The sequence below is a fragment of the Penaeus vannamei genome, chromosome 2 (assembly GCF_042767895.1).
Source record: "Penaeus vannamei isolate JL-2024 chromosome 2, ASM4276789v1, whole genome shotgun sequence".
In the NCBI taxonomy this organism is placed as follows: domain Eukaryota; kingdom Metazoa; phylum Arthropoda; class Malacostraca; order Decapoda; family Penaeidae; genus Penaeus; species Penaeus vannamei.
This window is the reverse complement of record NC_091550.1, coordinates 23553281-23580312: the sequence shown is the minus strand read 5'-3', so window position 1 is coordinate 23580312 and position 27032 is coordinate 23553281. Positions and strand designations below refer to the sequence as shown.

Genomic DNA, 27032 nt, shown 5'->3' with positions numbered 1-27032 from the left:
GTTATTTCAGTCTACTCTTCCCACCCCAGTGACTTTGTTAACTTTGAAACTCTAATTTCCCAACTCCAACCAGCTTTCCTAGTAGTTGGTTATTTCAACTACCACCACTCTTTATGGGGTGATTCTATCACCACCTCCCAAGGCCAATCTCAGAACGCTTCCTCTCCACAAATAAGCTAATTATTCTTAATTTAGATCGCCCCACACAATTTGACATGCGCACGCAATCCATTTCATGTCTTGATCTCTCTCTATGCTCCCCCCCCAATCCCTTGCCCGTTGTTGTTGTGGGGGGGCTCATGAGACAGAGACTGGGACCCAATGGAGGGGATCTCCCCCGCCTTATATCTCAGCCCATGCCTCAACTAATTTTGCACGGTCTTTTCTCCTTCTTTCTTTCTAACATCTTCCCCAACCCTTCCCCTATCTAATTCCTAAGATGTAAGAGCTGTGTTGAATGGATGAAAGGCTGACCTGGTGCCAGTCATGAACATCCTCAGGGAACCATGGGTACGGTATTCCTTGGTAAATCATTTAGCCCTTACCCCTTATGGGGACCCTGAGGAGTGGACCTTTTTACCTTCCCTGCATATGTCAGGCTTACCATGGCCAGTAATGAAAATTTTGTACCCTTAGGGGCACTGAGGCTTGCCCCTTTATCAACTAGCCTCTCTGAAACTAACTCCTCTAGTTTACCGACCCCTGACTCCCCTTTGACCACGGCTCAGAACACTAATAGCACACCTCTCTTCTCTACACATACTACCAACTTACCCCATTCTGAATCATCTACCCAGGTACCAACTCAACCCTTAGAAGATATCCCATCCTCACTCCCAACATCATCCAGCCCACTTCCTGAACAATCATCACATTCTACTCCCTCCTCCCTTATTTCAACTCTTCAACCTCATCGTCCACATCTCAATACAACCTCACATCACAGCACTCCCTCCTCCTCCCGCCCTCATGCCTCTACAATTCCCTCTTCCTCAAACTTTTTAAATAATCTATTTAGACCGGCTAAATGGGACCGATTCATTATAGTTCCCCCCAACAGCCCCTCACTCAGATAATACCCTACTCTTTCAACATTGCCTCCAAAAACAAGTTGGCAAAGTTTTCTTCGGCAGCCACCCTGATCGCTCACGCGTAATCACAGTTACATCTGAGACTCATGCCAAAGCACTATCTATCCAGGTTGACCTCACTTGCAAACCTATACCTGTTCTACCTCACCCCTCCCTTAATACCCCCCCAATCCCTTGCTCGTTGTTGTCGTGAGGGGGCTTAGGAGACGAAGACTGAGACCCAATATAGGGATCTCCCCTGCCTAGGGCCTCAGCCCTCGACTCAACTAATTTTGCATGGTCTTTTTTTTTTTTTTTTTTTTTTTTTTCCTCCAGCTTTTGTTTCCGTCTCTTCATCCCCTTCTGCTATCTACTTCCTAAGGTGTGAGAGCCGTGCTGAGAGGATGAAAGGCTGACCTAGTGCCAGTCCTGAACGGCCTGCGGGAACTATGGGCACGGTACTCCTGACTAATCTAGCCCTTACCTTCAGTAGCGAAAGGAGGTGGACCGAATAGGCCTATTTACATAATCCAGGTTCCCCATGACCAGTAATGAGAATGTAATCCCTTTATTAGAGGCTATGAGGCTAGCCCCTTTATCAAATAGCCCCAACCCAGGCTCTCCTTTGACCACGGCTCCGAACACTGAAACTACTGCCCACTCCTCAATGCCTACTAGTGCATTACCCACCCAAGCAGAGAATCAATCTACAGAAGACATTCCTACCCACCCAACTTCCTCAAATTCAACTCCACCCCTGCAACCTTCATCAAACAACCAATCCTCCCTTATTACTACCTTGCAACCTTATTCTCCATCATTCCGTAATACTCCCTCTTCCACACGTCCCCGACTATCCACCACCACCAACCCTACAGATATCTTAAATACTCTGTTTAGCCCAGCTAAATGGGACCGATTTTTCGTGATCCCTGCTACAGCTCTTTACTCAGGCAACACTCTTCTCTTTCAACAATGCCTCCAAAAACAAGTAGGTAGAGTCCCTTTCTATACCAGACACTATCGCTCCCGTCTGGTAACAGTCAGATCAGAAACTGAATCTATAGCACTGTCAAATTTAACTGATCATTCTGGCAACCCCATTCCTGCAGAACCTCCTCCAACCCTTAATACCTGTACCGGAACTGTCTCTCTCTCCCCAGTAAACTGCCCAGTCGATACCAAAGATTGGTCAGACTGTGGAGAAGACTTATTAGGATGCCTCAAAGACCAAGATGTGAAATCAGTACATTGCTACACCATTCCTCCTAAAGGTCAACGAAAGAATCCAACCAATATTGCCAAAATTACCTTCTGTACACATGACCTTCCCTTACGTATCTACATTGGTGGACAATCCCTCCCTGTTCGACCATACCAACCCCCTCCACGTCAATGTCAAAACTGTTGGCGCTTTGGACATCCTGCCAAACATTGCCGTTCCACAGACCGATGCCCCATATGTGCCCAACCTGGTCATAATCGATCAAACTGCTCAGCACAAAAACGAACATGTGCTAACTGCGGCGGCCCCCATAATGTATTTTATAGAGGCTGTCCCACTTACAAATTTGAATCTGAGGTAGCAACTCTCAGATACAAAAATGGTCTCACTTTACGTGAAGCCAGACAGGAAGCACGTCGACAAGGTTTCTCTCATACTCCATATTCTAGCAACATCGTCCGCTTAGCCCTTCCCCCTCCACCCAAAAATGTCCCCATTTCCACTTCTACATTCTACATCCCTCAGACCAATTCTTTTGCCACTCTAAACCCAGACACCCCAATCTCAACCACAGCTCCTATCTCAGCTACAACCCCAACACCAACCCCTCTCCCTCCCCGCACTACCCGCAGTAGACAGACTAAACGTTCTAACCCTTCTTCCCCTACAGCACAATCACCTCCACCTACCTATACCTTTGTTCCTGAGACACCAGTCTCCTCTTCCTCCCCTCATAAGAAAACCTTTATTCCACAAAACTCTCCAACCAATTCCATTGCAGAAACAATTACCTTCTCACAAAACTCTCCAACAAACTCCACTGCAGAAACAATGGATGACATTCAAAGCTATATGCTTGAGACACAAAATCCCATAACTCATGCTCCTTCCACACTTGAAGTGGTTGCCGATATTCATAACCCTCCTACTAATATTTCCCCTACACCCCTTCCTCCTACTCCCTCCCAACACAACCTAACACCCTCAATCCCAACCACCACTGATATCCATCCTCCCAATACCCATCCTCCTGATATGCATCCCCCTCTTACTCACAGCACCCCTACACCCTTTCCTCCTAATCCCTCCCAAGACAACACATCCCCTTCAACTCCAACTATCCATCCTTCTGATATTCATCCTCCTAACACTAACACTCCCCACACATCTACTCCCTCCCAACACAACCCACCCCCTTCAACCCCAACTATAGGCACATTCTCCCTCCCTCCATCCCCTCTATCCTTTGCACTCCCTCCAGGATACACACGAGAATCACTCATGGCACAACAATGCCCTTCTCCAGACTCCCTACCTCCTAATATCCCACCTTTACACCCCCTAGCTCCTTCCCCTTCAAATTCCCCAACACGTAAATGTGTTATCATTCATAAATCAACTAGGATATAGCTCTCCTACATTGGAATATTCGCGGTTTCCGCTCTCATAGATCAGACCTACGTTATATCCTTGCTTCTTATAATCCATCTATTATCTGCCTCCAAGTTTAATACAGCACGTACCTCTGCTTTTCCACACCTATCCTCCCTTCACCGACCTCCCAACATATCAGACATCCTTACAGAATCTCACAGCTTCTGCCTCAACAACCTGTTCTCCTTCCTCAGACACATAAATATCCTTCACTTGATCTAACTCCCTTACCTAAACCACCATAATCTTTTCCCTCATCCTCAACCTCTCAACACTATTCTAGATAGTTGACACATAACAACTGTCACCTGACATCCCTCTTTACTATACTTTCCTATAGTGCTATATGACCTTAGATGTCTAGCACATTTATCTTAACCATTAACCATTTAACCTCCCTTCATACATGTACTGGAACTGTTTCCCTTTCCGACGGCAAAGAACTCCCGACAATCTTGCCTTGCTGAGGGAAGCTGTTGCGGATGCCGAGGAAACTGCCAACAGAGTAAGGCAGGAAAAGTGGTTGTAATGGTGCCAGACTTTTGGACACCAGGCCACCCTTGCAGAGTTGTGGAAACGGATCAGGCAAGCGACAAGCCGCCAAGCCCCGAAATGCACTCATCATGACCCACAGTCAGAGGCTAACAGACTGGTGCTTGAGTTCTCAGCTAGAACCAGCAACAATAACCTGCCTCCAGTGCTGAGGGATAAACAACAAAACTTAAATCCAGGTAAGCTTGCTCTCTTCAGAGACAAGGCACTTGAATCCGATGACACTGGTGCCTTGTTCTCTCTTCAGGAATTAAGAAAGTCATATAAAACTAGCTCTGGATCACCCCATCATTGCGCACTTAGGTCTGGCAGGAGAGCTTGCATTCTTGAAGCTCATCAACAAATCCTGGCAAACCGCCATGGTGCCCCAGAGCTGGAAACAAGCCACAATAGTTTCCATCCCTAAACCAAAGGAGCCTGGCAAATACCGTTCCATCTCTTTTCTTAGCTGCCTGGAAAAACAGCTGAGAAGATGGTACTCAACAGGCTCCGATGGAAGACGGGACCCCCTCATGAACACCTACAGGGGTTCACAAGGGGTAAGAGCACAGCACACAGTATTTCCACACTCCTAAGCATAATATGCACAATAGGTCTTCCTAGACCTGGAGAAGGCTTTTGAATTGGCAAGCCCCCTTGCCATTCAGGAGACCCTAATCCACAATGGAGTCAAAGGCACTCTTGGCCTGGATAGCTATTTTAAAAATAGGTCAGCAAATGTCAGATTTCAAGGTCACCTCTCACAGCACATGCCGCTTGAGAATGGAATACCTCAGGGTGGGGATCTCAGTCCAGCCCTTTTCAACACCCTCATGTCCAACATACTCGACATTCACCTGCCAGGATGCAAGATCATCACCTATGCTGATGACCTGGCAATCGCTGCCTAACTAGAGCTCAGGGTTGTCTGAACCTGGTGTCTGAAGAGTGTTGTAGGACGGGTCTAAAAATATCGGCAGCAAAATCAAAAGCTATGGCTCTGAGAACTAATGTCAGAAACAAAAAACTCACTGTTCAGGGTATGGATCTATAATGGGTAAAGGGCTACCTATACCTAGGTGTATGGATAGGACACACACTCACTTTCAAAAAGGAGATCCAATACCTGCTTGACCGAACCAAAGAAAAACTCAGTCATGAAAGTCATAACAGGGAAACACATAAGAGCAGGACACAAAGTACTAAGATCTTTCTATGTACATGTTGTCCGTCTTATTATTGACTATGCATCTGTCGCCCTTATTGCTTCCAGCACAACATTAAAAGAAATACTGGAAACAATACAAAATGAAGCTGCCAGGATCATTCTGGGTGCGTCCAGATGGACAAAGGTCATCAACCTCCTCATGGAAGCTGAATTATCGTCCCTGGACACCCGAATCGATCTAATGGCAGCACAGTTTTTCTCCTAGGTCTTGCAGGCACCCAGAAACTCAAGGCAAAGTGTTCTCAGACGCCTACAAGACTATCAGTTTTTGCGGACAACTCTTGGCTCACACACACAGCCAGAGTATTGATACGCTTTCAGCTAAAAGAATCACTACTTGCCAAGGGCATGGACTCCCCACGAAACGAAATGATCGAATTCTCAATCCTAAACCTAACGAGAAAAGATCAATATTCCATGCCTAGCCTTAAGGCACAAGCCAAAAGGATCATTGATCGAATAACTCCTCCGGGTAGCATAACATATTACACGGACGGATCCGTGGATCCCATAAACCACACTGCAGACGTCGGCTTCGCAACAAGGGATACCACAGCATCCATTAGGGTCACTGACAATGCCTCAACGCTCCAAGCTGAAACGGTTGCGATCATGGAAACCCTGACACACGCGTCCCTAAGGACAGGACACGTTGTCATTCACACAGATTCTAGAGCAACTATTGACAGTTTACATAGCATGCCCCAAGACAACATCTACCTCCTGACAACTGTACTAACCATAGCCCAAAGAAGTCTCAGTCAGGTTAGAAGAATTATCCTTAACTGGGTCCCAAGCCACATTGACATTCAAGGGAATAAGCTTGCTGATAAACTAGCCGAAAAGGGCAGGGGTATGCCCCCATCCTCCATGATCGTTAAACCTAGCCGAAGGGGACTAAGCTGCAGCTTGTTCGGTCCTCCGGGGAGCACATAGAGAAAATATTACAAATTCGCCCGCTGCTAAGTGGTACTCAGATGCTTCAGGCTGAGCCACTGGCCCTTCCACCAAATACAAAAAGAGGTACCGAAGTCATGTTACACAGACTAAGACTAGGTTACCCATGCGCTTGGCAAATTATTGATGATGAGACTGCCAGGTTATGCAAACACTGCGGCGAGTCTAACGCCACCCTGTTACATTACTTGCAGAATTGTGAACACATAATTTTTAATTAAGACAGGGACCACCCACCACAGCTGCCGGGCTGGTAAAAAGGGTTTGCCACATGCTTACTCTGTGGCAGCTGGTCGCTTGCTCGCAATTCAGCCACTACGATAAGCATGCAGTTCAAAGAAAACACATGAGTTAACTAGAAATAGTTGACAAAGGCCGGGCCACTCCAGAGAAAAGGCCCGGGCGAAGCATGACTTCGCAAATCTAACTGAACTGAACTGTTTCCCTCCTTAATTGATTGCCCTGTCTACGGAAAAGACTGGACAGACTGTGAATACGACTTGCTTGATTGCCTAACTGAATATGATGCTGAATCAGTACAATGCTACTCTATTCCCCCCAGAGGCAATCGTGTCCAACATCATGTTGCCAAGATTACCTTTCGTAGACACAACCTTCCCCATAAAGTATATATAGGAGTGGTTTCTTGTCCCGTTAGACCATATCAACCCCCACCCTGTCAATGTCAGAAATCCTGTCGTTCTGGCCACCCTGCAAAGCACTGTTGGTCCCACTGTGTGCTCAACCAGGTCAGGAGCGTGCAAAATGCCCTGCACAATCACGTACATGTGCTAATTGTGGTGGACCTCATAATGTATTTTATAGAGGCTGCACTGATTACAAATTTTCGAGTGAAGTAGCAACTCTCAGATTCAAACTAGGACTCACTCTACGAGAGGCTAGACAAAAAGCACGACGAAGAGGTTTTTCAATCACTACTTACTCCAGTACCTTACATCAGTCCACTCCCATCCACTCTACCCAAGTGGTCTATACATCTACAGCACCACTTTCCCCTGCTCCTCAACTTTCCATCTCTAATTCTCATATCTCCCAGTCAAATCCTTTTTCCATCCTAAATCCAGACACTAATAACCTTCTCCCATGCCTCTTCCTACTTCACACCTTGCCTATCACAGCAGATAACCCAAATGCCCCACCCCATCTTCTCCTACCAGATCCCATCCCACACCTACACCCTCAGATTCTCAGATACCGATCTCCTCTTCACCTGCCCATAAAAGATCCTTTTTTTCCCAAACCTCTCCACTCAAATCCCCCCAGAAACCCTTGAGGATATAAGAAACTTTCTATGTATAACACGAGAGAAAGTTATTCTCAACCATCCATCAATATCTCTACCCAGATTCCGGCTGCATTCACAGTGACTGCTGAAATCCATCCTCCCCCTCCTGACATACCCCCTTCCCCTCTTCCTCCCACACCTTCCCAACACACCCTATCCACTCCCCCACCCGTACCCAAACAAAAAATCCTTCCTTCTCTACTATCTCTACCACTTCCTTCTGGATGCACACGTGAATCCCTTCTAGCACAATGTCCTTCCCCAGATCCCACCTTTCTTGATGAACCTCCAGATACTATATCTTCACATTCTCCCCCTGATCCCTCCTCCCATGAAGATTCTCTTGATACTACACTACCACCTCCATCCCCTGACCTCATACTTCACCCCCTAGACACCCCTCCTCTAACCTCTCAGGCATACATTGCCACCCATAATAGCTGTTGAATGACCCGCAATGGCTCTGCTGCAGTGGAACATTAGAGGCTTTCGTTCATACAGACCTGACCTCTGCCATTTTCTCTCTTCTTACAATCCATCTATTGTTTGCCTCCAAGAAACCTTCCTCGCACATATTCCAGCACCAATTCCCAACTACCATTTTGTGTCACCCCCTCCTTCTGTATTTGTTTCTTCCATACTTCTCCATCATAAAACACCATATATCATACCTCCTTTACAAAGCACCATACCTTGCACAGTTATCCGCATTTCCCTCCGCTTCTGGATCACAATCATTTCAGTCTACTTCTCTCCTTCCCTCCCTATTGACTTTTTAGAATTTGAGACCTTACTTCCTAACTCTAATCACCTTTCTTAATAGTTAGAGACTTTAACTGTCGCCATACCCTCTGGGGTGACTATTATTAATACCAGGGGTCGCTTCTTAGAACAATTTCTAGCTAAAACTGACCTTATCCTCCTAAATTCCAACAGTCCCACTCACTTCGACATACACACTCAATCCTTTTCAAGCCTAGTTACTCTCTTTGCTCTCCTACCCTTCATATAGACTTCCACTGGCCTGTCCCAAACAATTCCCAAACTAGTGATCACTTCCCAATTCTTCTTCAACATCCTATATCCCACTCCCAAACCCTCCTCGCTGGTGCTTTGACAGAGCAGACTGGAATACCTTTATTTCTCTCTCTATTCTTGAACTTCCTCCATCATCCTTCTCTACCACCTCAGAAATGCTCCAATACTTCACAACTAACGTTCTAAATACAGCCTATATAACCATCCCTCGAACCTCCCAACCTCAAAATGTGTTCCATAGTGGAACCTTGAATGTACGAAAGTGCACTGAAGCGCGCAGCTTGGAATAGCTGCCGACACGAGAGAGTCACTCCCAGTCAACTAACAAAGCATCAGCCCACTTTCGCCGTAACTCCATGACAAAAAGCTGCCAAAACTATGTATCCTCCACAACATCTTCCAAACCAATCTCTGCAGTCTGGCAGTAGATCCATAATTTATCCGGAGAACATCCTCCTCATCCTGCCCCCGTCCTCCATATTCATAAAAACTTCATTTCTGACCCTCCTCAAGTAGCTACTGAACTTGGTGCCTTTTTTAGCTGTCAGTAGTGGCTCTCGATTTTCTCCTCATTTCTCTTTCTTAGTCAGACAAAGAACGCACTCATATCTCCTCCCTGCCATCCACATAACCTTACAATGCACCCTTTTCTTCTGAGATCTATAATGCACTTCAGTCATGCCGCAACACCCATGAAGGCCCAGACGGTATACATTACCGTATGCTACGATACCTTTCTCCTACTTCCTTATCCTTCCTTCTTTCAATATTGAATAACATATGGACGATGGAAACTTTCCTCCCCACTGGAGAGAAGCCATAGTACTACCTTTCCCGAAACCTAACAAAACAGGTACTCCCCGAGACTACCGCCCCATAGCCCTTACATGCTGCCTATGCAAATTAATGGAAAGGATGATAAATTTCAGATTAATGTGGTACCTAGAATCATTTCACCAAATCAATTCGGATTTCGTCGTGGCAAAAGCACAGCTGACCCACTGGCCTATGTAGAAACATTAATCACATCAGCATTTGCATGCCATGAGTCAGTATTAGCTGTCTTTTTCGATTTCGAAAAAACATATGATACTACTTGGCGGCACCATATACTACGACAGCTATCTCTCCACGGAATACGTATAAACATGGATGTTTTTATAAAATCCTTCCTCTCTGACCGTATCTTCCGTGTCAGATTTGCCTCTTCCACTTCCCCCTTTTCCTCAATTTGAAGGTGTCCTACAAGGCTGTGTACTGAGCACCACACTGTTCCTCATACCTGTAAACAGATTGGTTTCCGCTTTACCACCAAGAATCCGTTCATCACTGTATGTAGATGATCTAGCCATCTTCGCCTCTGGCCCTTCCTTAAAAGTCCTCCATCAACTTATCCAATCGTTAATAACATCAATCTCTTCCTCGACTACCAACCATGGCTTTCGTTTCTCTACCTCTAAAACTTTCTCCATCCTTTTCTCTTGTTCATGTATATGCTCCCAACCTCCACTCCTTTATAATACCCCTATCCAATCCCGATCTTCCGGCAAGTTTGACTCCAAGTTATCTTGGCGAGATCATATCCTTTCCATTAAAGAAAAAGCCCGCCATCGCCTCCAACTACTACAAACCCTCTCCCACTTATCCTGCGCTCTTCTATCCCTAGGAAGCTATGCTCGCTTTCACCAATTTTCTCTCTCCAAGCCAACTGTCCCTCAACCACTTTATCGTATCTTCTCTTCCTCTCCACGTTTATCTGTCCCTTTCCCTGTTCGTATGGGCGTTCTTCTTTCTCGTTCATCTTTTCCTCATCTCCGGATTCTTCCTCTTTTTACCTAAATCTTCCCTCCCTGGCTAATACCTACCTCTTGTAATTGCTCTGCTATATTCCATGACTTACCAAAGTCAAATATTCCACCTTCTGTCCTCCTCACACATTTCCTTGCACATATCTCTAGCCACTCCTCCAGTACTCATGTCTACACCAACGGCTCTAAATCCACCTCAGGTCCTGCTTTTGCCGTAGTCATACAGTTTTCCTCAACCACTTGAATCGAGTGTCCTTACAACAGAAATATATGCTATCCTCTTTGCACTATTAAGTATGTCTTCTATCTCTTCCTCATCCTTCACCATCTTCACGGACTCACGCAACTCAATATTACTCATAAAATCCATTCACCCTACCAGCCCCATAGTCCATAAAATCCAAGATCAGCTGTGCTACCTGCCTACACGACAGAAAGCCGTAAATTTTTGCTGGATACCCAGCCATGTCGGGATTCCCGGCAACGAAAAAGCAGAGAACTTGGCATCATTCGGTAACTCGGTCCTAAGAGTTGCCTATACAGCCATTCCTTGAACCTAAAGACCTTTTACCTCCAAGTGTGTTCCATGGTGGAATTCTGATTGCACCAAAGCTCTTCACTTAAAACGTGCAGCTTGGTACTGTTATTGCTACAAACGAGGCACCCCTCACCAGCGATCAGCCCTTATCTCCTTTAAAAGAGCATCTGCCTGTCTCATCATACAATCCGAAACAGTAAACCAAATAGCTGGCGAAATTATGTTTCCCCAATTACATCTACATCTATTTCAGCTGTTTTGCACCGGTTCCATCAGGTAAATATTCCCCCCATCCAGCCCCCGTCTCCATATTCGAGATACTCTCATCTCTGATCCTATCCAAGTCGCTAATGAATTGGGCGACTATTTCAGCCAGGTCAGTAGTGGCTCTCACCTTTCCCCACATTTTTCTTCCATTAAGACTATCAGGGAAAGAACGCCCATCAGCTTCACCCTATCCTCTGCTGAGTCTTATAATGCTTTGTTCTTCCTCTGAACTCAATACTGCCTTACAGTCGTGCCGCAACACTCATGTAGGCCCTGACGGTATTCACTATCGTATGCTTCGACACCTCCCATCTTCCTCTATATCCTTCCTATTAACTATCTTCAACCCTTCTTGAAACCCAATAAATCGGATACCCTCCCTCAAGATACATCGCTCTAACTAGGTTCTTATTAATGTTTAATATTTGAAAATAAATGAGCTAGACATCAAAGGTCATATAGCTCTATGGTAAAATATTGCGTCGGAAATAGCAAAGGACAGTTAGAGATTATAAAATGTGTTGGATGACAAAGGTTTCAGAGCGTTATAGGATAGTATGCTAGTGAAAAGGGAAAAAAGGGGGAGCAAGTGAACTACGAGCAGAAAATAGTAGAAAGGGGAGGGTTAAGGGGGTAGGGCGATTGAAAGAAATATAGTGAATCTCTCACTGGGGAAGGTATAGGAAAAATGTTCAAGGAATAATAGAACTGAGTGAATTGCAGTGTATCTGTGACTGGGGAAGGAGTAGGGACATTGATCAAGGAAAACAGAGGTGGCTGTTGGAGAAGCAGGAGAAGAATCCAGGGATTAAGAAAGGGAGACTGGGGAAGGTGGTGAAGCATCAGGAAATACGGGAAAGAGGATGAATATCTGCAAAAACTTTAAATGTATCAGGAGTAGGAACAGACGGATTGGGGGGGGGGGGGATGAGAGAGCGGAGTGTTTTCTTGGGTCATCTTTAGGAAGTTTTGAATGTCTCCAAGGGTTTCTGGAGGGGAATTAGGTATAGAGGACTGAGAAACAAAGGTTCTCTTATAAGGAGAAGGGGAGATAGATATCTAAGGAACAGATGAAAAGGAAGATGTAGGAGAGAATGCCTGGTACGACAACTAAAGTGAGGAGGTGGGGTAGGTATCGGGGAAGTGGTAGAGATGGGAGTATCTGGATTTACGATGGAAAATGGTGGAAAGGGTGAGTAGACATAGGATGTAGGTTCAGGGTACAGGGGAAAGATATCTGGGGAGATGCAGAAACATCTTGTGTAGATGGTGGGGGAGCAGAGCGTAGGACTGTTTTGGAATAAGTGGAGAGAGAAAAACCTTGTCGTTGTGCTTCCTGTGTGGTCTCAAGTAAAGTGAAACCTGGTTTAAGGGGAGCGTGTCCTTTTTTTCGGCGTTTTTCACCAATTTTGCCGAAATCGAGTTTTGTGCATTTTCAAGGAGTTTCAGGGTCTCCGATTCTCCCCTGAAAATTTCAAGGCCCAAACGCTGTTTTTTAGGTGGTAGCAGCCAAACTGTTAGAAAATCCAGTGCCGGAACAATATCCACGGCGATAAACAAAAGATCTATATATCCTTACATACCTTATATATATACTATTACACCGCCCTGTAATAACATTTCGTCTATTCATGGGAGTCTGAGTGTGAAAATTGGCCACGTGGCCCTGTAGAGTTAAACACCAGTGATCCGCAGATACAAAGACACGTGTGCCATGGTCCACGACGCCTGGCCGCGCTGAGAAAAGGACGCGTATAATACCCGTCCGGCTGGAGAACGGTTATTTCTTTGACCAATATTATACGTTGTATAACCCCATTCGTGCAACAATAATAGGTAAATAATAGATAATTATATCATATACAAGTATTTCGTACATGACTTGTCCTGTAAAATGTATAAATAATGAAAAGGAAAGATCGCAATTATTAGGTCCTTCACATTTTTACACATAGCACACATATTTTCAGTCCGATTTTAAGATTTTAAGTATTATGGCTCGTTTTGTAGCTGAATGATAGATCTATTACATGCTGCAATAAGGAATTGCTGTAATTTCATGTGCTTCTTATAAAAGTGACACATATTTTCAAAATTTCCTATTAGGGTGTTTTAACAGTCACCGGAAAATATTCACCAAAAAAATAAGTAAGGTCTACTTCTCAAAATGGCTTCTGCATATTATAACAGAAGGAATCAGAATGTCTGCATGATTTTTTTTTTTTTTTTTAGGGGGGGGGGATTTATGAGAGATTTTATAAAATGGTCAATGTAGGCCTATAGACCCCCCCAGATCACTGCCACCACTCTACACTATACGTGCTGGCAATGCCCGAAAGGCTTCGGAATGCAGGTACACGATAAACAATTATGGTATAGGAAGATTATGCTTCTCCCTTTCATTTTTCATATAAAAAATGATGAAAAGATAAAAAAAAAAAAAAAAAAAACTTAACGACCGTTATCTTGGAAGTATACTTATTTGCGCAGAAATGCCGTTCCAGAGGCAAATTTAGTCCAAAATAAACGTATTATGGCTCATTCTGAAGATAAATAAAATATTTAGGGAATGTAGGAAGTGGATTTTTCGATTTTTTTCCCTGTGCTTCTTGTAAAATATATATAAATATATATATATATATATATATATATATATATATATATATATATATATATATATATATACATATATATATATATATATATATATATATATATATTTATATATATATTTATATATATATTTATATATATATTTATATATATATATTTATATATATATATATATGTGTGTGTGTATATATATATATATATATATATATATATATATATATATATATATATATATATATATATATATATATATATAACTTTTTCGGCTCGGTATTTTTTTTTCTAAAAAAAATAATAATAATAATAATAAAATAAAGTCGAAATCGAAAAAAGTGCTTCCTACATTCCCTATGAGAGGGATGATTCTATAAAATAAAACGATCAGAATGACCTTTTTTTTAATATTCTGCTTTGGTCAAATTTCTAAATTATTATTTGGTGATTTTTTTTTTTTTTTTTGACAATAAATCAAAAACAGTTCAGCTGATTTCGAAAAAATATATATATATACCACAGAGATCAGGCAAGGTCCAGATAAAAGGGTGTGAGTTTCATCTCTGTGGTACATTTTTTTTCGAATTCGCTCAAACAGTGTTTGAATTACAGTCAAAAAATAAAAAAATCACCAAAAAAGAAAAAAAATACATTTTTCAAACAAAGAAAAATATTAGGGAAAAATTGCAGTCTTTCTAATTGTTTAACCTCTAATTTCACACTCAGACCCCATGGAAAGACGAAATACAGCTACATGGCGATATAAAAGTATGTATATAAGGCATATAAGCACATATAGGTCATTTTCGTGTACCCCATGACCTTTTGTTTATTTATAGTTACTTCCGTTTGTTTGTTTGTTGTTTTGTGTTTGTTTTCTGATATTTCTAAAAGTTCTGAACACATTTTCATGAGGTGTGTTTTAACCTAACTTTGACGCTTATTGCACTTTGGTGGTGATACGGACCATGGTTTGGATCCAGGATTTTTTTTTTCTAACTCGAAAAGTTATGGACAGATTCTAATAATAATAAAATTGGTAATTGTCTATATTACCTTCGCCACACCGATATCGACGATTTTGGTATCGTTGGATTCCTCTCACTCTGCACAATCCAAATATGTAGGTTTTATTGCGCGGAAACCCCCAGTTAGCGGCAAACTTGGGCACTATATCGGGGGCGACTATGTCGGAGCGGCGGTCGGAGCAGCGGACGTAATATAGTAATTTTGACGATTTTGGTATCGTTGGATTCCTATCACTCTGTACAATCCAAATATGTAGGTTTTATTGCGCGAAAACCCCTTGTTAGCGGCAAACTTGGGCACTATATCGGGGGCGACGATGTCGGAGCGGCGGCCGGAGCGGCGGACGTAATATAGAAAATTACCCTAATAATATAACCCACAGTGAAAATATCCATGGTTATTCACATAACTTTCCATTGCAGGGGGCTGCGCCCCCTGCGACCCCCCCTAGGGGGGGGGGGCTACCGCCCCCCAACCCCCCGCCGAGGAAACAAAATCTCCACCAGGTATTCACGGCAGGATAGAGCGCACACGAACTAGACGCGGAGCCGATAACCTACAATAACCAAAGATTTTTAAGGTATTAACCTGATTGATAAATGCCGCCGATAGTAGAGAGGGTGCTCCTTTCACGCAGAATCTCATCCTGTCTTGTTGCTACCTCGCGCAGGAAATCTATCTCGGAGTAGAACCCTTCACACACTGTCATCGCGGCGGCCATGGCGAAGTACTGAATGCGACGGTTATTTCGGTTAGGATTTCGAAAATCGTGGTTCCAGGGGACGGGAAACTCGACCTTGAGGCCATCGGCGTAACATCGAGAGATGCGCGAAACCCCCCGACAAGGGCGCTGATCTGTTCATGGTATACTCTGTTCATCCTGATTATACTACAATCGTGTCTGTATACAATGCTGACAATGTTAAGGTTAGTATGCTGATTCAGTGGGAATGTTACGAGGTAAATGTAATACGTCCGCCCTCCGCGATCGACGAGAATTGTGTAACGCTCTAGCCTGCCGGGAATACGTGATGGAGGTTTTGTTTCCCCGGCGGGGGTTAGGGGGCGGCAGCCCCCCCCCCCCAGGGGGATCGCAGGGGGCTCAGCCCCCTGGAATGGAAAGTCATATGAATAACCATGGTTATTTTCACTGTGGGTTATATTATTAGTGTTATTTAACCTCGATTTTCTCTAGAACCTTCCATGCCCTCCCTTGTAATCGGGGCCAAGTTTCTCGCTAACTGGGGGTTTCCGCGCAATAAAACCTACATATTTGGAATGTGGACAGTGAGAGGAATCCAACGATACCAAAATCGTCGATATCGGTGTGGCGAAGGTAATATAGAAAATTACCCAAAAATTACCTGGTGTTTGTCTTAGCCTAATTAATATTCTATAAAATTTTGGTAGTGATCCGGATCATTTGGCAATCCTACCCCCCATTTGGGTGGGCGGGGGGAGGTTTGCATTTTCGAAATATTTTGCTCATAGATCAAACTCACTATGTATGATGAAAACATAAAGAAAAGAAAATACTCCATATGAACGGCATATCATGTTTATCTATTTGTATGAAAAATTTCTTCATTGTCGTTTTTTAGACGCTTGCCAGATTTTGAAAATTATTCCGAAAAAAATAAGGTTGGTCTCATCTTATGTGAAATTTAATAAGCTTTTTAGAAAATCTCATTTTATTATTACCTCTAATCATTACGTCACAATTGCCGATTTTCTAAGGTAATGTGAAAAAAAATATTTCAGTCGACATCGAAAATGGCTGCTCCCACCTGAAAAATAACGGTCGGGTCTTGAAATTTTCCGGGGAGAACCGGGGGCCTAGGAACTCCTTGAAAATGCATCTTATTCAATTTCGGCAAGATAGGCGAAATTCGCCGTAAAAGACCAGACCAGAAGACCCTCAACTCTGAGGACTGCTACCTCACATTCAAACTTATAGGCAAGGCAGCTCCTAGTAAAATACAATTGGCACATGTACGTGAGTGAACAGGACAATTCGAACGGTCATGACCAGGTTGGGCACATAGAGGGCAGTGGGCTGTGGAGCTACAATGATTGGCTGGGTGGCCAAAACGCCAACATTTCTGACATTGACGAGGAAGGGTTCGTTATTGTCGGACATGATTAGACAATCCACCAATGTAAACCTCATGGGAGACTTCTTCCCTATTGAAGCTAATCTTAGCAACATTGATGTGGGATTCACTTTGGCCTCTGGGAGGAAGAGTGTAACACTGTACTGCCACTGCATCATATTCACCAAGGCAGGAAAGTAGCTCATTTTCACAGTCTGACCAGTCCTTGTTATACATTGGACAAGCATTTGGGGGAATAGAAACAGTTCCAGTACAAGTTGTAAGAGATGGGTGAGGTTCGGCAGGAATGGCTTTGCCAGTAAGGTTAATTAGGGTAGATTGTACACGGGCTTGATCTTGAGATGTAACCGTGACATGGCGTGAACGATCAGAGTGACTTGTTTCTGGAGGCACTGCTGAAAGAGAAGGGTATTCTAAAAATAGAGGGCTGTGGGGGGAATCACAAAGAATCGATCCCATTTGGTTGGGCCAAATAGAGTACTCAGAAGGTTCGCAGAGGTAGAAGCAGTAGAAGGACGAAGGCGAGAGGAGGATGGGATGGTGTAGAGTGTAGTTCTGCGGGGGGAGGACAATAAGGAAGAAGTGTAATAATAATCTAAGAGGGGGTTGACAATGAAGAGGAGATGAGGAGGAGAATGTTGGGAATGAGAAAGAGGTGCTTTCTTGGGGTTGAGTAATAACCTGGGTGGGTATTTCGGAATGGTTAGAGTTATTCTTAAGCGTCAAAGAGGGGGTATTAGCATCAGTGGTCGGAGCCGTGGTCAAAGGAGGAAAACCATCAAAATCTAATGCAGATGGGCTATTTGACGAAGGGGCAAGCCTTAATGTCTCTATGAAGCGTAAAGAATCTTCATCACTGGCCATGATGAGCCTGAATAAACTGGAGAAAGAAACGGTCTACCCCTCAGGGTCCCCATGAGGGGTAGATAATTAACCAAGGGAATACCGTGGCCTTGGCTCATGGAGGCCGTTCGTGGCTGCCACAAAACAAGCCTTTCATCCTTTTAGTACGGCTCTCACACCTTAGGAATGGGATAGAAGGGAATAAAGAAGATACGGAAAAGGAAAGAAGAGAAGAAAGGACCAAGCAAAATTAGTTGAGGCAAGGGCAAAATGGTTAATGGTTAAAAGCGAAATAAATGTGCTAGACATCTAAGGTCATATAGGACTATAGGAAGGTATAGTAAAGGGTGATATCAGGTGAAAGATGCTATGCGTCAACTATCTAGAATAATATTGAAAAGTTGAAGATGGGTAAGGGGGTTGATGAGGGAAAAGGTTATGGTGGTATAGGTAAGGGAATTAGATCAAGTGAAGGATATTTATGCGTCTGAGGAAGGAGAACAAAAGGCAGAACCTGTGGTTCTGTAAGGACGTCTGATATGTTGGGAGATCGGTGAAGGGAGGATAGGTGTGGAAAAGCAGAGGTAAGTGCTGTATTAAAGCGTGGACAGGACAAGAGAATGTGTGGAACTAAAAGAGGGACATTACATAGAGGACATAGGGGCGGGTCAGAGCATGACATTAGATACGCGAGTGTGGCCAATACGTAAGCGGGCAAGGGCCGTCTCCCAACGTCTGTTCCTATGAAATGGAGCTGACCAAGGAGATTGATGGCTTTACAATATGTAATTTATCATTGTGGAGGCTTGACCAGAAAGATTGCCATCGGGTATACAAAAAGGTTTTAAAGTAGGGGTAATAATCCGTAGCTGGAATATGTGAGAAGCGTTGTTGAGGTGATGTGGACATTGCGGCATAGCGTGCAAGAGTATCTGCTTGTTCATTGCCAGAGATTCCAACTTGGCTGGGCAGCCAGCAAAATCTGAGATATATGACATATGGATAGATAGAACAACCAGTTCTGGATCGTGCAGACAAGGGGATTGGTCGAGTGCATAGACCTTATGAGAGTTAGAGAGTTACGGGAGTCAGTAAAAATAGTGAAAGAGTATATGCGTCTTAAGGCAAAAAGGAGTGCATATAGTTCTGTAGTAAGGACACTAGATTCAGGAGGGAGGGTGTATTTAAAAGTGCGATTTGGGAAGGTTACTGCGTATCCAGCTCCTGAGGTGGATTTGGAACCGTCAGTGTAAACATGAATTCTGGAGGAATGAATGGAGACATGGTCAAGGAAATGGGTGATGAGAAGGATAGAGGGGGAATATCTGATTTTGGTGGGTCAGGGAAAACTGAGGAGCAAATACAGGGGTTAGGTATTAGCCATGGAGGAATGTAATGAACGGAAAGTGGGAGAGGTCGGAGGTGAGGAAAGGGGGAATGGGAGAGGAGGGTATCCATGCGTATGGGGAAAGGAGTAGGTAAACGTGGAGAAGAGGTAAAGGCAGGAAGCAAGGATTGTAGAATAATTAGTTTGGTAAGGGAAAGTTGGAGAAATCGAGCATAGCATCTGAGAGAGAGAAGGGCTCGACGTCGAGAGAGGTATGGTATGCCAGACTCAGTATACAGGCTCTCAACTGGAGAGGAGCGGAAGGCGCCTAGGGTGTAGTGGAGACCGCTGTGGTGGATTGTATCAAGGTGAGTAAGAAGGGAGGTTGAGGCAGAGGAGTAGATATGGCATCCATAATCTAGAGTGGAGAGAATCAAGGTAATATGAAGATGGAGGAGAGTTTTGCGATCTTGAGCCCCAGGGGATGTGTGAGAGAGTTTGTAAGATTCGGAGGCGGCGTTGAGCTTTTTCTTTTATGTACAAGATATGGTCTCGTCAGGACAATTTGGAGTCAAATATAACGCCTAGGAATTTCGCAAAAGAACGGTATTGGAGTGGAGCGTTATATAAGAAGAGTGGGGGTTTGGGGACCGTACGTAAGCGAGAGAAAAGGATGGGGAAAGATTTTTGAGGTAGAGAAGCGAAACCCATGGTTGGTGGCCCAAGAAGTTACTGATGTTATTGCAGACTGAAGGAATTGACTGAGATCTGGTATGGATGTGCCAGATATATAGATAGTTGTCATCAACATATAGTGATGCCCGGGCTCCTGGTGGTAGGACTGAGACTGTCATTTACAGCAAGAAGGAATAAAGTGGTACTATGCACACTTTCTTGTGGGACGCCTTCGAACTGAGGAAAGGATGATGACGTGGAAGAGGCAATCTTGACCTGGAAAGTACGTTTAGAAAGGAAGGATTTAATGAAAACGCCCATGTTTCCACGTAAAGCTAGGAATGACAATTGTTGGAGGATATGGTATCGCCATGTGGTATCATATGCTTTTTCTAGATCAAAGAATATGGCTAATACGGATTCATGGCGTGCAAATGCCGATGTAATATATGTCTCGAAATGGGCAAGTGGGTCTGCTGTACTCCGGGCACGGCGGAAACCAAACTGGGAAGGGGAAAGGAGATTATGAGATTCAAGATACCACATAAAGCGGAAGTTAACCATTTGTTCTAGCAGTTTGCACAAGCAGCTAGTTAGAGCTATGGGGCGGTAAACTTGGGGTAGGGTACCTGATTTGTTGGGTTTTAAGAAAGGTAGGATAAGAACATCTCGCCAATGAGAAGGAAAATTTCCTGACGTCCATATGTGGTTGAAAATAGTTAAAAGGAAGGATAGAGAGGAAGATGGGAGGTGTCGGAGCATACTTTAGTGAATACCATCTGGGCCTTCATGAGTGTTGCGGCACGACTGTAATGCAGCGTTGAGTTCAGAAGAAGAAAAAGGAGCATTATAGGACTCATCAGAGGATAGGGTGAAGGTAATAATTAGGGATGCGTTCCTTGATGGCTTTAATGGAAGAAAAGTGTGGAGAAAGGTGAGAGCCACTTCTGACCTGGCTGAAATAGTTGCCCAGTTCATTAGCTACTTCGACAGGCTCGGAGATGAGAGTATCGAATATGGAGGACGGGTGCAGGATGGGGGGATGGTTGCCTGATAATTTATGGATCCGTAACCAAACAGCTGAAATAGATGTAGAAGATGTAATTGAGGAAACATAATTTTGCCAGCTATTTGTTTTGTTGTTTCTAATTGTACGGCGAAGATGGGCAGATGCTCTTTTAAAGGAAATAAGGGCTGATAGCTGGTGAGGGGTGCCTCGTTTGTAGCGATAGCCGTTCCAGGCTGCTCGTTTTAAGCAAAGCGCTTTGGTGCAATCAGAATTCCACCATGGAAGACATTTAGAGGTATAAGGTCTTGAAGTTCGAGAAATGGCTGTATAGGCAGCTCTTAGGACCGTAGTTGTAAAACATTGTAGCATAGCTGAAATGGGCGGTAAGGGGGGTGGAGGGATAGGTATAGTAGAGAGAAGTGAAAGTATGCCAATCAGCTCTATCAAAGCACCAGCGTGGATGATTAGGAAGTGGTACATATGAAGTAGGAGAAAGGAGTACTGGGGAGTGGTCACAATAGGGGAAGTGGTCTAGAACTGACCAATTTAAATCTAAATGTAGAGTAAGAGAGCATCGAGAGAGGTCAAGGCATGAAAAGGATTGTGTGCGCATGTCAAAATGTGTGAGGGGATCTGAATTAAGAATAATTAGGTTATTTGTGAAGAGGAAGCGTTCTAGAGATCGGCCTCGGGAGTTGGTGGTAGAGTCACCCCACAGAGTGTGGCGGCAGTTGAAATCACCAACTACGAGGAAAGGTGGTTGGAGTTGGGAAATTAGAGTTTCAAAGGCAGTAAAGTCAATGGGATGGGATGGGGAGAAGTAGACTGAAATCACTGTGATCCAGCGGCGAAGAAAGATGCGAATAGCTGTGCACGGGACAGTAGTTTGTATGGGAGGTATGACATAAGGTGTTTTATGATGGATAAGTATAGACGAGACATACAGGGAGTGTGGGAAAGAGATAAAGTGGTAATTGGGAATTAGAATAGGAGGGTATGTGAGGAAAGTCTCTTGGAGGCAGATAATAGATGGATTAAAAGAAGCAAGGATATGACGTAGGTCTGGTCTATGAGAACGGAAACCGCGAATATTCCAATGTAGGAGAGCTATAGCTTATAAGTGATATCGCATACGGTACGTATTGGGGAATCTGGGGGAGAAGGAGCTAGGGGGTGTGAAGGAGAGGTATTAGGAGGTAGGGAATTTGGGGAAGGGCATTGTTGTGACATGAGTGATTCTCGTGTGTATCCAGGAGGGAGTGCAAAGGATAGAGGGGATGGAGGGAGGGAGAATGTGCGTATAGTTGGGGTTGAAGGGGGTGAGTTGTGTTGGGAGGGAGTAGATGTGGGGGGTGTATTAGTGGTAGGAGGATGGATATCGGAAGGATGGATAGTTGGAGTTGAAGGGGATGTGTTGTCTTGGGAGGGATTAGGAGGAAAGGGTGTCGGGGTGCTGTGAGTAAGAGGGGAATGGATATCAGGAGGATGGATATCGGAGGTGGACAGAATTGAGGGGGTTAGGTTGTGTTGAGAGGGAGTAGGAGGAACCACTTCAAGTGTGGAAGGAGCATGAGTTATGGGATCTTGTGTCTTAAGCATATAACTTTGGATGTCATCCATTGTTTCTGCAGTGGAGTTGGTTGCAGAGTTTTGTGGGATAAAGGTTTTCTTATGAGGGGGGGAAGAGGAGACTGGTGTCTCGGGAATAAAGGTAAAGGTAGGTGGAGGTGATTGTGCTGTAGGGGAAGAAGGGTTAGAACGTTTAGTCTGTCTACTGCGGGTAGTGTGGGGAGGGAGAGGGGGTGGTGTTGGGGCTGTAGTGGAGATTAGAGCTGTGGTTGAGATTGGGGTGACAGGGTATAGAGTGGCAAAAAATTGGTCTGAGGGATGTAGAATGTAGAAGTGGTTGGGGCTGTAGTTGAGATTGGAGCTGTGGTTGAGATTGGGGTGTTTGGGTTTAGAGTGGCAAAGGAATTGGTCTGAGGGAGGCAGAATGTAAAAGTGGAAATGGGGACATCTTGGGGTGGAGGGGGAGGGGATGAGCGAACGATGTTACTTGAGTATGGAGTATGAGGGAAACCTTGTCGACGTGCTTCCTGTCTGGCTTCATGTAAAGTGAGACCATTTTTGTATCTGAGAGTTGCTATCTCAGATTCAAACTTGTAAGTGGGACAGCCTCTATAAAATACATTATGGGGGCCGCCGCAGTTAGCACATGTTCGTGTTTGTGCTGAGCAGTTTGATCGGTTATGACCAGGTTGGGCACATATGGGGCATCGGTCTGTGGAACGGCAATGTTTGGCAGGATGTCCAAAGCGCCAACAGTTTTGACATTGACGGGGAGGGGGTTGGTATGGTCGAACAGGGAGGGATTGTCCACCGATGTAGATACGTAAGGGAAGGTCATGTGCACAGAAAGTAATTTGGGCAGTGTTGGTCGGATTCTTTCGTTGACCTCTTGGAGGAATGGTGTAGCAATGTACTGATTTCACGTCTTGGTCTTTGAGGCATCCTAATAAGTCTTCTCCAGTCTGACCAATCTTTGGTATCGACTGGGCCGTTTGCTGGGGAGAGACAGTTCCGGTACAGGTATTAAGGGTTGGATGAGGTTCTGCAGAAATGGGGTTGCCAGAATGATCAGTTAAATTTGATAGTGCTATAGATTCAGTTTCTGATCTGATTGTTACAAGACGGAGCGATAGTGTCTGGTGTAGAAAGGGACTCTGCCTACTTGTTTTTGGAGGCATTGTTGAAAGAGCTAGTTGAATGAAAGGGCAAGATTTAATGCCCCTAATAAGGGTCCTAATAAGGGGAAATAATCTTCATTATTAGCCATGGGAAGCTTGAAATAAGTGGGGAAAGGAAACAGTCTACCACTCTGGGTCCCCATAGGGCTAGGCTATTAACCAAAGGAATACCGGAGGCAGTCCATGACTGACAAAAAGCCAGCCTTTCATCCTTTCAGCATGGCTTGCACACCTTAGCAGGTGGACAGAAGGGAATGAAGAAGAGAAAGAAAAGGAAAGGGGGAGAAGAAAAGACCATGCAAAATTAGTTTAGATAAAGTTGGAGGTCCAAAGTAGGGATGATCCCCTATATTGGGCCTCAGTCACTGTCTCGTAAGACCCCTATGACAATAATGAGCAAGGGATGGGGGAGGGGGTGGGGGATGAATCCTTATTTAAATATTCCTTACATCTTTAGGACCATGTTCCCATAAACATAATAGGATAAAAAATCAGGATAAAAGAAACACATCTGTGCTTTCAGCAATCTGTATAATTGTCTCTAATCTCGTTATATATACATAACAATAATCTCTGATAAACAATCCACTGGAGTTGCACTACTATGGGTTAGCTTTCTAGAAGTTTGTGATAACAACATATAAGACTGAACATAGATTTAATTTCTAAGAGCCGGGTATTAATTCTGAAATATGGACACAATAAATTTCAAGGAAGTCTTGCAAGTAAAATAGCTAGTTACTGGAAACTTTCTATGCTTTAATTTCCCAGACAATATTTGAACTCTTACCTGTTGAGAAAGTTTACAAACATCTAGCCATTACGCATTAACTGGGTAAAACTACTTCCTTAAAAAAAATCTGCACAGGCAGCTTCACATCATGCATGAAATAAAATCTAAACACTTCTCTGACAAAACTACAAAATTTAGCTTTACAGTTCTGACAGCTAAAATATGAGTGATGAAATCAAGCAATACGAGCCTACAAGAGGTATAGAAGGCTCAATTTTGTGTGTTCTATATATATATATAAAAAAAAGAAGCCATACCGTATCCTCTACAAAAGTGGATCGCATTTAATGATCTCATCACATTATGTTCTTGGTTTGTACTGTCACCATGGAGAAGCTGAGAATGATGATGAGATATGAAAGGTGTGCTACCTAGCAAATACAACCCTTAAATAGAAGCAGCTCCTGCGAATAACAGACAGCAGGCTAAACCTCTCTTAGCTTTTGTGTCAAGCTCAGTGAAATATATCATTAATGGGACAGAAAACTACAGAAAAGATTAGAAGAGTTTAATAGTTGACTTCTCTATGATAAAATGATTGACATAAAATGGGCTTACTAACATGACTAAACTCTTTAAAGCAATAATCACAAATGTAAAGAAATAATACTAAACTATACATATGTACACATATGGGATATAAGAATTATTGCTATGTCAAACTGAATAATACAGAAAAGATGCATATGTAAGATTCTGATGCAACTAACTGGACGGAAAGGAACAACGGAAATTGGGGCGGGAATCCATAAACAATTATGTAGAACAGCGCCTTTGACAAATGATCAATTATTATACCAAAAAAATTATTCCCTTGAAAGAGGATATTGAGAAGAAAGTGAGAGCCTTGTATTTGTTATTTGTGCTCAAAGATAGGACACATAAATGCATCATTCCAACTTGTTTTTGTATTTTTTTTTCATCTATAACAAACCACTGAATGCAAGGATATAATAAAAGCAAATACTGATTAATATTCACAACCAAATAAATAGGGAGGAAGAACTCTCTTATTGATTGGTTTTAATTAAATGGCTCATGTGCAGAAATATGATTAGTTAGACTGAGGAAAGACTAGTGTGGCCTCAAGTGCTATGACGGGGTAAAAACTTAGCTTAGAGCAAGTTCAACACAACTAACCCCTCAAACCAAAATTTCTCAACTAAGATGAGTTTGGTTCAACTACTGACATTTTTGAATGCAATAAAAATCAAACAAACAAAAGCAATGTTATGGAAAATATGATGAAAGTAAGTGTAAATATGACAAAAGAATTACATTGACTAATATATTGAAACAATTCATAATTAATAAATATAATGATCTAAAAAAAATATATAGCATAAAATTGATAATAAAAACAATAACAACAGTAATAAATAACCAAACCATTTCTGGACTAATTGCATCTCATGGATTCCTTTCAATCTATCATACTGCAAGTCTTCTTTGAGTGGGGCAGCACTAGGTGACTGTCCCCTGTACGGAACTACATTAGTTGATTACCTCTGCCTATACCTACAAAAGGTAACTGACCCTGCTTAAACCTCCCCTTGGTGACTATCCTTGCCTGGACCTCCACTAGGTGATTGTCCTTGCCTAAATGTCCCCTAAGTGACCATCCTTGCCTGGACCTTCCTTAGGTGACTATATTTTGCCTGGACCTTAACTAGATGGCTGTCCCTGACTGCCCCACCTCAGAAGAAGCAATAGTGCTTATGCCTGTGTAGATGAATCTGAGAGACCTGTATTTGAAATCTCCTACATCAAGCTTTTGGCTGGATGCTATCACCTTAGTATATGCAAATTGGTGTCAGCAAGTATCACACCTCACAAGGTGATAATAAAAAAGAAAAGAAAAAAAAAATGATCATGAAAGAAATAGAACACATAAATAACAATAACATATAATATGCACAAAGTCAGTATACAGTACATGTCAGTTTCTATTTTTGGCATTAATATCGTATTTCAACCATCAGGTTGGGCAGCAACTAACATTCCTTTAGTCGTTCATTTGTATCATTTGGTTCCTCTGAATACCCAAAGTTAAGATGAAAGCCCATGACAAAAGCCACATGTTGACACCATACTGGTCTGCCTTGCTGTGAAGAAATAATGCCTTGCTAGTTAGCTCCTTTAACGTTGAGAATATTAACACCACAGTTTACTTGAAATGGGGAGATTCTCACACTTGGTTCCTCTTACATACTCTCTTGAATTCTACAATAGCCGCAACTAACACGATATCTGAAGTTAAAGTCCTTTTAATGTAATGAAAAAAACTAGTTATATAACCATAAAAAGAAAAGAAAAAAATGCAACTTTGGCACTTGATGTGGTTTACAAGACAATGCATATCATGATCTGTTGCTTGCATACCACCTACTGCAAGCTCTTCTGCCTACATTCAGCACTTTTGGAGATTGCTGAATAGAATATATTACCTTTGCAATTGGGGATGTAACTGATACATATTTCTCATC

General features: G+C 43.2%; 1 protein-coding gene across 2 annotated transcripts in view; it reads right to left on the bottom strand.

Annotated features, from left to right (window-relative positions):
• LOC113826805 (phosphatidylinositol-glycan biosynthesis class W protein) overlaps positions 1-15773 on the bottom strand; it is a 33503-nt gene extending 17730 nt beyond the window's left edge. Inside the window, exon 1 of one of the 2 annotated variants that reach the window (XM_070131381.1) lies at positions 15627-15773. In XM_070131381.1, the coding sequence (XP_069987482.1) occupies positions 15627-15683 (57 nt within the window). In that variant the 5' untranslated portion in view covers positions 15684-15773. Of the gene's footprint in view, positions 1-12985; positions 13097-15626 lie in introns of those variants that run through there. The other variant, XM_070131409.1, reaches the window with a different exon arrangement.
• Positions 15774-27032: the final 11259 nt, after the last annotated feature.